General features: G+C 41.8%; 1 protein-coding gene across 3 annotated transcripts in view; it reads right to left on the bottom strand.

Annotated features, from left to right (window-relative positions):
- BABAM2 (BRISC and BRCA1 A complex member 2) overlaps positions 1 to 12,530 on the bottom strand; it is a 227,782-nt gene that overhangs the window by 203,034 nt on the left and 12,218 nt on the right. For all 3 annotated transcript variants that reach the window (XM_061624941.1, XM_061624940.1, XM_061624939.1), the window contains exon 3: positions 4,767 to 4,843. In XM_061624941.1, the coding sequence (XP_061480925.1) occupies positions 4,767 to 4,843 (77 nt within the window). The remainder of the gene's footprint in view (positions 1 to 4,766; positions 4,844 to 12,530) is intronic.

Genomic DNA, 12,530 nt, shown 5'->3' with positions numbered 1-12,530 from the left:
CACGAGCCCCACAGGCAAAACAAGACTTCAGCCGCTGCTGCTCCCGCTTGTTTTCCTGTCTGCAGCTGCTTTCTTCTTTCAGCTTGGCTCTTTGCTTTTCCTCAGCACTTTTCGCCTCTTGTCTCCGCTGCCATTCCTGGGTCAGTTTTTCCTCAATAAAGGCAATGTTCAGACCTCCGTCAGGCATGGCTTCGAAAGCCATGACCATATTATTCCAAGTCCCATTGAGCGAAGCCAGGATCAGATAGGTCTTCTGAAGTTCAGAGTGTTCGACGCCTCGGTCCGTCAGCTCAGCAAACAGGCGTCTGAATTCCGTGAGATGCTCACTCATTTCGCACTCACCCGTGAAGCGCATCTGGTAAAGCTTCCGTGCCAAACACAATCTAGATCCCGCAGTCTGTTGCACATGAAGAGCCTCCAACACATCCCACATCTGTTTGGCGTTTGTAAAATCTCTCACGTGTAGCAGTTGAGAGTCAGATAGAGCCAGAAGTATAAAAGCCTGCGCCTTCTGATCTCTACGCGTCCAGGCCGCAGTCAGTACCGGCGGAGTGGGTCCATCTATTGTGTCCCATAAATCCTCTTTTATCAGCAAAGCCCGCATCCTCGGCTTCCAGCTGCCATAATTCTTTTCCGTCAATCTTTCCATTGGCAAGCCTCCCCCAGACAGGTTTACAGCCATGTTGCTCACCTCCGTCTGGTACAATCAATCAAGCTGCCCTCTGGAATTCCGTCTGCCGTTCAGAGCAGCCACTTACTCCCGTGTAATGCGCTGTGGATCTGGGCCCATAACCCTGTTGACGTGTGTGCGTTGTTGCGTGAAACAGCATACATTACTTTGGAGTTAAGTTGAGCAAGAAACTTCTTCAGAGCATTAGAGCATATTAAGAGTCTTTATTAAGACATTACGGCTTAAGGCTTTAAGATTACATGTAGAGTTGCTCCCCCCCCAGGAGAGAAGTTCTCAGTTCAAAGACATGACACAGAAGAGAACCTCTCAGTTCAGAGGCATAATTCAGAAGACACAACTTACAGACTCTGTTGGAACTTTCCCAATCTATCAGATGGTTACCATAGCAACGGCCTTGGCAGTCCGTTCCCAGACTGGGCTAAGACATAACTCCCCCTAGTTACAGTTTTGCAGACTTGATGGAAAATAGACTCAGTGACAGTGCGGTTCAATGGTCAACTCTACCTTGTGACACACATATATCCTAGCAAACATATACAGCCATTTCTGGGCCGGGACAATTGGAACAGCACTGTTGTTTATATATTGGCAACCTGCAGACTGGTTTACTGCAATGTGCTCGATGTGAACCCAGAAGCTGCAGCTAGTGCAAAATGCGGCAGCTCGACTGCTCACAGGAGTGGAGTATTGCCATCATATTGATGAAAGAATTGAATTGACTGCCAATTAGCTACCAGACTGGTTCTGGTATACAAAGCCCTATGCAATTTGGGACTAGGATGCCTAGAATATAATCTCATCCCCTACATACAGAAGCATTCTGCAGGAGAGGGCCTCTTCCACAAATACTGAATTGCCTTTTTTTAAGCAATAATTTGTACATGTGGGCCAAGGAAGTCACCCACGGTAAGAACATAAGAAGAGCCTGCTGGATCAGGCCAGTGGCCCATCTAGTCCAGCATCCTGTTCTCACAGTGGCCAACCAGGTGCCTGGGGGAAGCCCGTAAGCAGGACCCGAGTGCAAGAACACTCTCCCCTCCTGAGGCTTCCAGCAACTGGTTTTCAGAAGCATGCTGCCTCTGACTAGGGTGGCACAGCACAGCCATCACGGCTAGTAGCCATTGATAGCCCTGTCCTCCATGAATTTGTCTAATCTTCTTTTAAAGCCGTCCAAGCTGGTGGCCATTACTGCATCTTGTGGGAGCAAATTCCATAGTTTAACTATGCGCTGAGTAAAGAAGTACTTCCTTTTGTCTGTCCTGAATCTTCCAACATTCAGCTTCTTTGAATGTCCACGAGTTCTAGTATTATGAGAGAGGGAGAAGAACTTTTCTCTATCCACTTTCTCAATGCCATGCATAATTTTATACACTTCTATCATGTCTCCTCTGACCCGCCTTTTCTCTAAACTAAAAAGCCCCAAATGCTGCAACCTTTCCTCGTAAGGGAGTCGCTCCATCCCCTTGATCATTCTGGTTGCCCTCTTCTGAACCTTTTCCAACTCTAGAATATCCTTTTTGAGATGAGGCGACCAGAACTGTACACAGTATTCCAAATGCGGCCGCACCATAGATTTATACAACGGCATGATGATATCGGCTGTTTTATTTTCAATACCTTTCCTAATTATCGCTAGCATGGAATTTGCCTTTTTCACAGCTGCCGCACACTGGGTCGACATTTTCATCGTGCTGTCCACTACAACCCCGAGGTATCTCTCCTGGTCGGTCACCGCCAGTTCAGACCCCATGAGCGTATATGTGAAATTCAGATTTTTTGCTCCAATATGCATAATTTTACACTTGTTTATATGGAATTGCATTTGCCATTTTTCCGCCCATTCACTCAGTTTGGAGAGGTCTTTTTGGAGCTCTTCGCAATCCCTTTTTGTTTTAACAACCCTGAACAATTTAGTGTCGTCAGCAAACTTGGCCACTTCACTGCTCACTCCTAATTCAAGGTCATTAATGAACAAGTTGAAAAGTACAGGTCCCAATACTGATCCTTGAGGGACTCCACTTTCTACAGCCCTCCATTGGGATAACTGTCCATTTATTCCTACTCTCTGCTTTTTGCTTCTCAACCAATTCCTTATCCACAAGAGGACCTCTCCTCTTATTCCATGACTGCTAAGCTTCCTCAGAAGTCTTTGGTGAGGTACCTTGTCAAACGCTTTTTGAAAGTCTAAGTACACTATGTCCACTGGATCACCTCTATCTATATGCTTGTTGACACTCTCAAAAAATTCTAGTAGGTTACTGAGACAGGACTTTCCCTTGCAGAAGCCATGCTGGCTCTGCTTCAGCAAGGTACTCATATCTGAATCTCTCAGATGACATCAAATCATCTGACTGATGATTGCTCTTCCGATTAACATGGGGCTTGGTCCATTTTGTTTGATCTGCTTTGTTTTAATAAGCTTCCCTGGAAGAATAATTATATAATGGATACTAGTGTGTCATGAGAACAACTAGACCCTACCTAAAAGCAGGAGCTTACACCAGTTAAGCATCATGTTCCTTGTATATGAGCTCCTTATAGATATGCCAAAATCTGATAGCTGGCTACAAAAATAGGGCCTATTCTAAGCAATCCTCATGAAAATGGCCTTTTTAAGGAAATAGTTATCACATCTGGTCATTTACAGACAATAGTCTATTATTACCACATGCAGTAAAGACAGGATTAAAAATTCTAGTTGCTCATTTGTTTCCTGATGCCATTTCTCTTTCATTAGAGACATGTGACTTGCACAATTAACAGTTTCAAAGATCTCCATCTAATATAAAACAAATCGCATGTAGGCAACAGAATGAACTCTAGAAGTGGTAACCCACAAAACCAGAGGCTACCACATCATGTAGGATGCCATCTTTAACTCCGCTGAATTACATGTTTCCATCACTAGTTTAATGGGTTTGGATTACATTTTAGGGGGTGATTCATTGACCACTTCCCACTTGTTTTCTCCCACTGACTTCAAACCTTATTGTCAGCTTTGGAGTGATGTGATGTGCAGCCTGGTATGTATGTGAGAGAGATTTAGTCTGAATTGAGATTTGTCAACTTTCTCCTATACAGAAGGGCAGACAATAGAAAAGCTTCACCATGAGAACAGAAACAACTCTCCACAAAAAGCAGTAAAAATGCCAATATAATTATAAACTCCCGTTTTTAAGCCAAGTGCCCCATGCTGCCAGAGACTGAGGGCTGCGCGGGAGAGAGCTGGTGCTTGCAGTTTGGCCGAAGGAAGCAAGTAGCCTACTGCTTATTTACTTTCATCCTGTGGCCTGGGGAAGCCTGTTTGCCAAGCCCAATTTCTCCTACTCCCAGCACTTTATAAGATAAAGCACCTGGGCCAACTTTCTCCCCCACAAAGACACCACTGGGTTCCCTGCACAGGCAGGAAATTCAGCAGGTTTTTTTTATCCCCATCCCATCCCTGCTGCTCTTGCTGTTATGGAGGAGCAGCAGCAAGAGAGGGAGCTATGAGACCAAATACCCACCTTCCACATCAGATCATGTCAGTTGTAAAAGAGACCAGCCCTCACCGTTTAAAAAGGCTGCACTGGAAGGGAAAACTGCCCTTCCTTCTTCCCTCATAGAGTCTTGCCCTCCTGAACAGGAGAATGGTTGGAGCCTCTCTCCTCAAGCTGGGCATTTCCTGGTTGCAGCAGAAGGGCTGCCATGGCTGTCCTGAGAGCCAGGAAGCATCGGTGCGGTGTGAAGAGGATAAAATCTACACAATTAAAATCCATCAGAACCTATTGACCCAGAAGCACATAACGAATAAAACAGCTTGTTACAACTGACAAAGTTGATTAACAAACTGGTGAAAGGGAATCAACACACATGCATATTTTTTAACTAACATGTAAAGGAGATGAGATAAAAAGGTATCTTATTTAAGACACATGTTGCTCTCATCCTTCAATTTTAAAACTTCCAGGGCAGCTTAATGGGGGACAGCATTCCACAGAACCCACTCTTTCCCTGGTTACCATCTGCCTAGTCCCAAAGGGCAGGACACTCAAAGGAGGATATCAGAAGATGATTTTAAAGTTTGGACACTTACATTTTAGTGTTTCGCCAGCATATGGAATATGCAACTTAAAGCGATCACAGTTGGGTCCAAGAGTCAAGGATGTGCAGCTAGAAGGGAAAGAAGAGGCAACTTATACATCCAGATACACAAAATACCAGATTCTGATCAATGACCAACACATTGGCCAGATGGAATTATATTGACTGGTTGTATTATAAAGACATTACATAAAAATGAGAGCTTCCTTTTTCTTTTTGTCTTCTAGGTTCACACAAAAATACAGGAAACCAAAAGTATATTAGAAGTCTAAAATCAAAAACTGTTGCCACTTTCTATTTATTGTAATGCATCTAGCATATGTTAGTACTTTAGAAATAACAAGATAGGGGTGATAGGTCCATTACACTTGAGCCTATTAGGAAAATAAAAGTAAAGAGATAGACACTTCAAAAAGTGCTCCTCATCCACTTTTTCTTATGTGTTCTTCAATAATGCCTCTTATCTTTTGGTACAGCATACACCATGACAAGCAAATCTGATTTCCTGGAATCCACCTCCAGAGAGGCTTAGCATCATCAGGAACAAGAAGAAGTTGGGGCTGTGGCAATGGGGGGGGGGAGAGACACAGGTATACAGATGATGCTGTGTGAAAGTTTAAGAGGAAAAAATCTAGAGTTCAGAAGTTCTGATTTATAAAGCAGTTTACATGTTTGATACCTAATAGAGCACCTTCCCCTATATCAACCATCTTGGGCCCTATGATCAGCAGTCCTAAGCACCCTTAAATTGATAGTTCACTTCAATGAATACAGTAGGACTTATTTACAAGTAATCATGAATAGGATTCACTTGCCCCTTTAGTAAGCCATCCTACAACCTTCTTAACCTAACTAAATTATTTTAGTGATGTATGGATTGCTATTGCCTTTATGGTAGTCTTGCTTTATTCCCCACTCCCATTTTAATTTATAAACATGCATATCCTTAGCATCTGATATAATCAGATTTCCTCCCTCCACCTCCATACATCTGATTAAAAACTTCAAAAGTTCATTTAAAAAAACAAAGCAGTTTGGGATTCTCTGTGGAGAGCTGCCAAAAGGAATGGTCTAAAAATAACTCCTGCATACTGCCATGGGCTCCTTCAGTCATGCTCAGTGTCATTGCTATTGCTAAACAGCCACTGCATTTCCCCAAGATGTAGAGAGGGAGGAGACAGTTGACAGTTGATACGGAATCAAAATCAAGCAGTGAGTAACCACAGATTCATGGGAGGGTTGCACCACAGGGAGAAATGCTGGGACTAATCAATGGCCTGTGAGTAACTTTCCTTACAGTCTATCGTTAAAGCTTCACGTTTAAGTTTTGCCCAATATGGCCAGCTGTTCCTAATGCCTATTCAAACTCATGGATAGATCCATCTTTTGCATCAGACTCCAGCATCCATCGTAACAATCACATAGGGTCAGCGATCCTTGACAGTTCACTTTTACTTTACAGGTGGCCAAAAAGCACATCACCAAAAGCAAATTATTGCTTATTGGACATCATCCTGAGCTATAACTTGACATGCAATTCCAACTGCCTTCATAAATCATGGATTTGAAGGGCATTTAGTCCAACCTCAAGCTCGAGCATACACAATAGAAAGTTGACTCTACCCCTCTAAGTAGTTGGGTCCACTGTCAAACTGGCCTGTCTATCATGACATTTCTTCCACTGTCTAATTAAAATCTACCTTCCTGTAATGAATCTAGTCCTGTCCTCTGAGGCAGCAGAGGCTAAGTGTTTGCTCTCCTCTTGTGTGGCAGCCCTTTGAGTATTTGAAGAGTGCTATCACATCTCTCCCTCCCCTAATGCAGTCTTCTCTTCTCCAAACCAGACATACCAGTTGGAATACAATAAAGTATTTCTGATTTTGCAAATAAACCCCATCTTTTAGTTCACTACAGAATACCAGGGGGAGAAAGGATGATATACTTTGCATTATAATAGAGATCTAATAATAGCATCCTTAAAAGCAATACTAAGTATTTTTCTAGGTTGTTAGATTCTGCTTTTAAATTTTTTTTTACTAGTGAGACACAAGAGCTGACAGCAGTTGCATTTTGCCAAATTACTTTTTGATAAAGCTACACAAACGATTTCAAAAACTGGTACTTTCTGAGCAAGAAGTATTAGTTAGCAAAATACTTTTAAGGAGCTACAAAAGCTGTCAAGAGAAAGGGAAGTGAGAAAACTGAGCATTTAATACAGGCGTCCAAGATATAAATCAAACAGATGTATGCAACATGCAAGAACATTCTTCACATTCCTTGAAAACACAATGAAGTATATCCTGCAGTGTTTACAGATCGTTTACAGCTGCCTCTTGCTTGCTTTTGCTCTGCTACCATCCACAGAGCAGAGGAAGCAGGTCCAACAATGTGCACTGCAGCATCATAATATGGGCAATCTAGAACAACAGTTCTAAATGACTAAACCTTGGATGTTCGGGGGAGAGAAAGAACAGCTAACTTTCTTGAAGAGTCCAATTTTTCAATATCAAATTCATTTCATAAAACCAACACAAATGTGTTAGTAGAAAAAAAACTAATATTTGGAAACATGATCTTCCCTCAACCATTACTCTAAATAATGGAAGAAATACAGTGTCAGTTGCTGAAGGGTTTAACTAATTTAGAGGGTATAGGATTTTGCCCTGCTCTAGATGAGTTTGCACTCTGCCTAGTGGACCAGATTTGCCACCCTGGGCTCCTGCTGGGAGGAAGGGCTGGATATAAATCTAACAACAACAACAACAACTTGAGAGTGCTCCTGGATCCAGGAAGGCTCCAACAAGTCTAGGTAACAACCATGGCTAGGAATACTTGTGCCCAGTTTTGCTTAGTGCACCACCTTCACCCAGAAAAGACAGACTAGGCCACTATTATGACTGTGATGATCATCTTTGAATTAGACTACTGCAACATACTATATGTGAAGATGGTTTCAGAAACTTCAGTCGGTACAGAATGCAGCAGCTAGAGTTCATAATGGGAGCCCATTTTTCAGACCAGAAACCACCAGTACTATTCATTGGCTCTCCATTAATTTCCAAGACCAAAGAGCTGGTTCTTACCTTTAAAGCACTATGTAGCTTGGATATCTGAAGACCACCTATGCCTTTAAAAATCCTCCAGATACAGCTTTGCTCTGTGCCCCACTACCATATGAAATACATTGGCTGGGTACACAGGAAAATAAAACAGGAAAGGCCCTGCTGGATCAGGCCAATGGCTCATCTAGACCAGTGCCGTGTTCCCACAGTGGCCAACCAGAAGCTTATGGGAACCCTGTAAGCAGGACATGAGTGCACTGTCACCAGCTCATGATCCCCAGCAGCTTGCATTCAAATATGTAAGAGCATAAGAAGAGCCTACTGGATCAGACCAATGGCCCATCCAGTCCAGCAGTGCTCTCACAGTGGCCAACCACTTACTCATGGGAAGCCCACAAGCAAGACCTGAGCACTCTTCACTCCTGCAGTTTCCAGCAACTGGTATTTGGACACATACCACCTTCAACTATGGAGGTAGAGCATAACCTTCACGGCTAGTAGCCACTGGTAGCCTTATCCACTATGAATTTGTCTAATCATCTTTTAAAGTTGTTCAAGTTGGTGGCCATCACTGCCTCTTGTAGGAGCAAATTCCATAGTTTAACTATACACTGTGTGAAGAAGTACTTTTTATTGTCTGTCTTGAATCTTCCAACATTCAACTTCATTGGATGCCTGAGTTTGAGTCATCTGAGAGAGGGACAAAATCTTTTCTCTAGCCACTTTCTCCATGCCATGCATCATTTTATATACTTCTATCATGTCGCCTTTCTCTAAACTGAAAAGGCCCTCTCCCACATGCCTGCCAGTCTAACATCTTTCATTCCAGGTACACAAAGGAGACCAGAGCCAGATGATCTTAAATGACAGGCAGTACATATGGGCATAATTGGTCCCATCAGGTACCGTTGTTTTAGTCACCAAGTTTAGATGCTGCTGTTCAGATGTGCATTTGACCTAGGCAATGTCCAACTCTGGTAGTTTTAAGTTTTACTGCTGCTAATATTTCATCTTTTTAAATTGATTTGTTGTTTGTTTATTTGTATCTTACTATGAATATTGTTCATAATAAGACACATATGAACAATACTCATAATAAGATAAAAATAAACAATCGAACATTTAATTTTTTTTAAAAAAATTGTTGTTTATTGATTGCTTATCTGTATCTTAAGTATTATTATTCCAGAGAAAGGGGATCCCAGGGAATGCAGTAATTATCAAACTATTGCCTTAATATCTCATGCAAGTAAAGTAATGCTCAAGTTTCTACAACAAAGACACTTACCATATATGTAGCGAGAAATGCCAGTCTCCAAGCTGGATTTAGAAAAGGAAGAGGTACCAGAGATCATATCACAAACATACGTTGGATAATGGAACTGAGCAAGGAATTTCAGAAGGAAATCACCCTGTGCTTTATAGATTACAGCAAAGCCTTTGATAGTGTAGATCATGAAAAACTATGGAATGCTTTAAAAGAAACAGGGGTGCCACAGCATCTGACTGTCCTGATGCGCAACCGATACTCTGGACAAGAGGCTACTGTAAGGACAGAATATGGAGAAACCGACTGGTTCCCCTTCGGAAAGGCTGTGAGACGGGGGGGGGTGATTTTATCACCCTATTTGTTTAAACTATATGCAGAACATACCATACAGAAAGCAGGATTGGACCAAGATGAAGGAGGTGTGAAAATTGGAGGGAGAAATGCAATGATGTATCACTGAACACTAAAGTCAGGATCATATAGACCATGGTATTGCTGATCTCTAGGTATGGATGTGAAAGTTGGACAGTGAAAAAAGCAGATAAGAGAAAAATCAATTCATTTGAAATGTGGTGTTGGAGGAGAGCTTTGCGCATACCATGGATTGTGAAAAAGACAAATAATTGGGTGTTAGAACAAATTAAACCGGAATTATCACTAGAAGCTAAAATGATGAAGCTGAGGTTATCATACTTTGGGCACATAATAAGAAGACATGGTTCACTAGAAAAGACAATAATGCTGGGGAAAACAGAAAGGAGTAGAAAAAGAGGAAGACCAAACAAGAGATGGATTGATTCCATAAAGGAAGCCACAGACCTGAACTTACGAGATCTGAACATGGTGGTTTATAATAGATGCTCTTGGAGGTCACTGATCCATAGGGTCACCATAAGTCGTAATCGACTTGAAGGCATATAACAACAACAACTGTGGCAGCACCTACCCTGTGGAATTCCCTCCCCTTAAATAGTAGACAGGTGCCATCTCTATTATCTTTTCAACACCTACTGACGACCTTCCACTTTCAACAAGCTTCTTAAGTTGAGACCTATCAGAGTCTGCGTCTGTGTTGGAATTGCTTTTTAATATGTTCTTAAACCTTTTTTTAAACGTTTTTAATCTTAGAAGATGTTTTGAAAGATTTTTTAAGAAACGTTTTTAAAGATGTTTTGTTGTAATGTGTTTCAAAGTTTGTTTTTATGATGTTTTAAAGTTTTTTGTGCTTTTGTTTGCTGCCCTGGGCTCCTGCTGGGAGGAAGGGCGGGATAGAAATCAAATAATAAATAAATAAAGTAAATAAACAACAAATTGGAGGTTGCTGATTCATAGGGCCGCCATATTTCATAATCGACTTGAAGGCACATAACAACAACATGAGTATTGTTAGTCACCTTGAGTGTCCTTAAACAGGCTGAAATATATTATAATAAAATAAGCTATATGGCACCTTCCCAGCAAACTGTTGTATGTTAAAATATGAGCAAATCCCTATGTTAATATGCTTATTAAGTTGTGTGAGCTGTGCTTGATTATTCCCCACAGCTCAGAAATGTCAGCTGTCAGGCTAGACCCAATAATGAAGAAATCAGCCTAGAAACGTGTCATAGCATTAGAGCTTGACAGCAGTGGCAGTCACTGAAATGTATTACCTAATGGCAGGATAACAAAAGTGGACTTTGTGAGCCCTTATGGTTGCTAAGTGACTTATTCTTCGAGTCTGAAAGGATAAACTCCCACCATCTATTATACAATGGTCTGAGAACCTCACTATCCTTGTTATATTTGAGCATATTTCTTATAAACATCAATTTCATGTGGACACCTATTTGGACATTTGGATAGTTTATAACAAGTTATATGTTTAAATTAAGCTGATGTATTGATGGCTACTGTATCCTAATGTGAACTGATGAGGGCCTTTTCCCCTTCATTCTTTTCTTCTTCTGTTTTCTTTTATCTTCTTTGTTAAATTGTTATAAAAACAATATAGTAGAACCTTGCTATAACACGGCTCCCTGAACCGTGGATTTGGATATACCATGGGTATGACTATGTACCCCAAGTAAAATACTGTTTACAGAAAGTGGTTTTCATTATAATGTGGACGCCCTATAACATGGGTATGTCCTTTGTCCCCAGACCCTCACGTTATAGCGAGGTTCTGCAGTAAAAAAAAGACATGTACAACTAGTGCTTCTTGGGACTTGTGATTGAGGCTAACACAACACAAAATAATACTGAGGCTTCACTGGATGTTTACCAAGTTAGAGCTACCATCCCACATCTATTGGTGGCCTTCTGGCTGGGTGAAAGAGTCATGTTTATGAACATAGGAAGCTGCCTTATATATAATTAGTCCGTCTAGCTCAGTATTGCTTATACCAAATGGAATCAGCACTCCAGGGTTTCAGATAAGGGTCTTTCAAATCTCCACTTAAGGACTGGAGGGATTGAACCTGGAACCTTTTGCATGCAAAGCATGTGTTTTTATTGATTGAATGATTGATTGATTGATATCCCACCCTTCCTCCCAGCAGGAGCCCAGGGCAGCAAACAGAAGCACTAAAACACATCAAAACATCACAAAAAGAGACCCTAAAATACACCAAAATAAAACAACTTTAAAAACATTTTTTTTAAAAAAAGCTTTTAAAGCATCTTTTAAAAAGGGTTAAAAACATATTGTTTTTATGAAAACATGAAAAAGCAATTCCAACATAGATGCAGACTGGGATAGGTCTCAACTTAAAAGTCTTGTTGAAAGAGTAAAGTTTTCAAAAGGCGCCGAAAATATAACAGAGATGCCTGCCTAATATTCAAGGGGAGGGAATTCCACAGGGTAGGTGACGCCACACTAAAGGTCCGTTTCCTATGTTGTGCAGAATGGACCTCCTGATAAGATGGTATCTGCAGGAGGCCCTCATCTGTACAGCGCAGTGATCGATTGGGTATATAAGGGGTAAGACGGTCTTTCAGGTATCCTGGTCCCAAGCTGTAGAGGGCTTTGTACACCAAAACTAGAACCTTGAACTTGGCCCGGTAGCAAATGGGCAGCCAGTGCAATTCTTTCAGTAGCGGGGTATTGGCGATACCCTGCCCCAGTGAGCAATCTCGCTGCCACATTTTGCACCAGATGCGGACCAACCTCAAGGGCAGCCCCACATAGAGTGCATTACAGTAATCCAACCTGGAGGTTACCAGTGCGTAGACAACAGTGGTCAGGCTTTCCCAGTCCAGAAATGGACACAGCTGTCTTACTAGCCGAAGCTGGTAAAAGGCACTCCTAGCCACTGAGGTCACCTGGGCCTCTAGTGACAAAGATGGATCCAGGAGCACCCCAGACTACGGACCTGCTCTTTCAGAGGAAGTACAACCCCACCCAAAGCAGGCAACTGACCAATTATCCAAATTCGGGAACCAC

This window comes from Rhineura floridana, chromosome 4, assembly GCF_030035675.1.
Source record: "Rhineura floridana isolate rRhiFlo1 chromosome 4, rRhiFlo1.hap2, whole genome shotgun sequence".
NCBI classification, from domain to species: Eukaryota; Metazoa; Chordata; class Lepidosauria; order Squamata; family Rhineuridae; genus Rhineura; species Rhineura floridana.
Note: the sequence above shows the minus strand (reverse complement) of the source record. Positions and strands in the feature narration are given on the sequence as shown.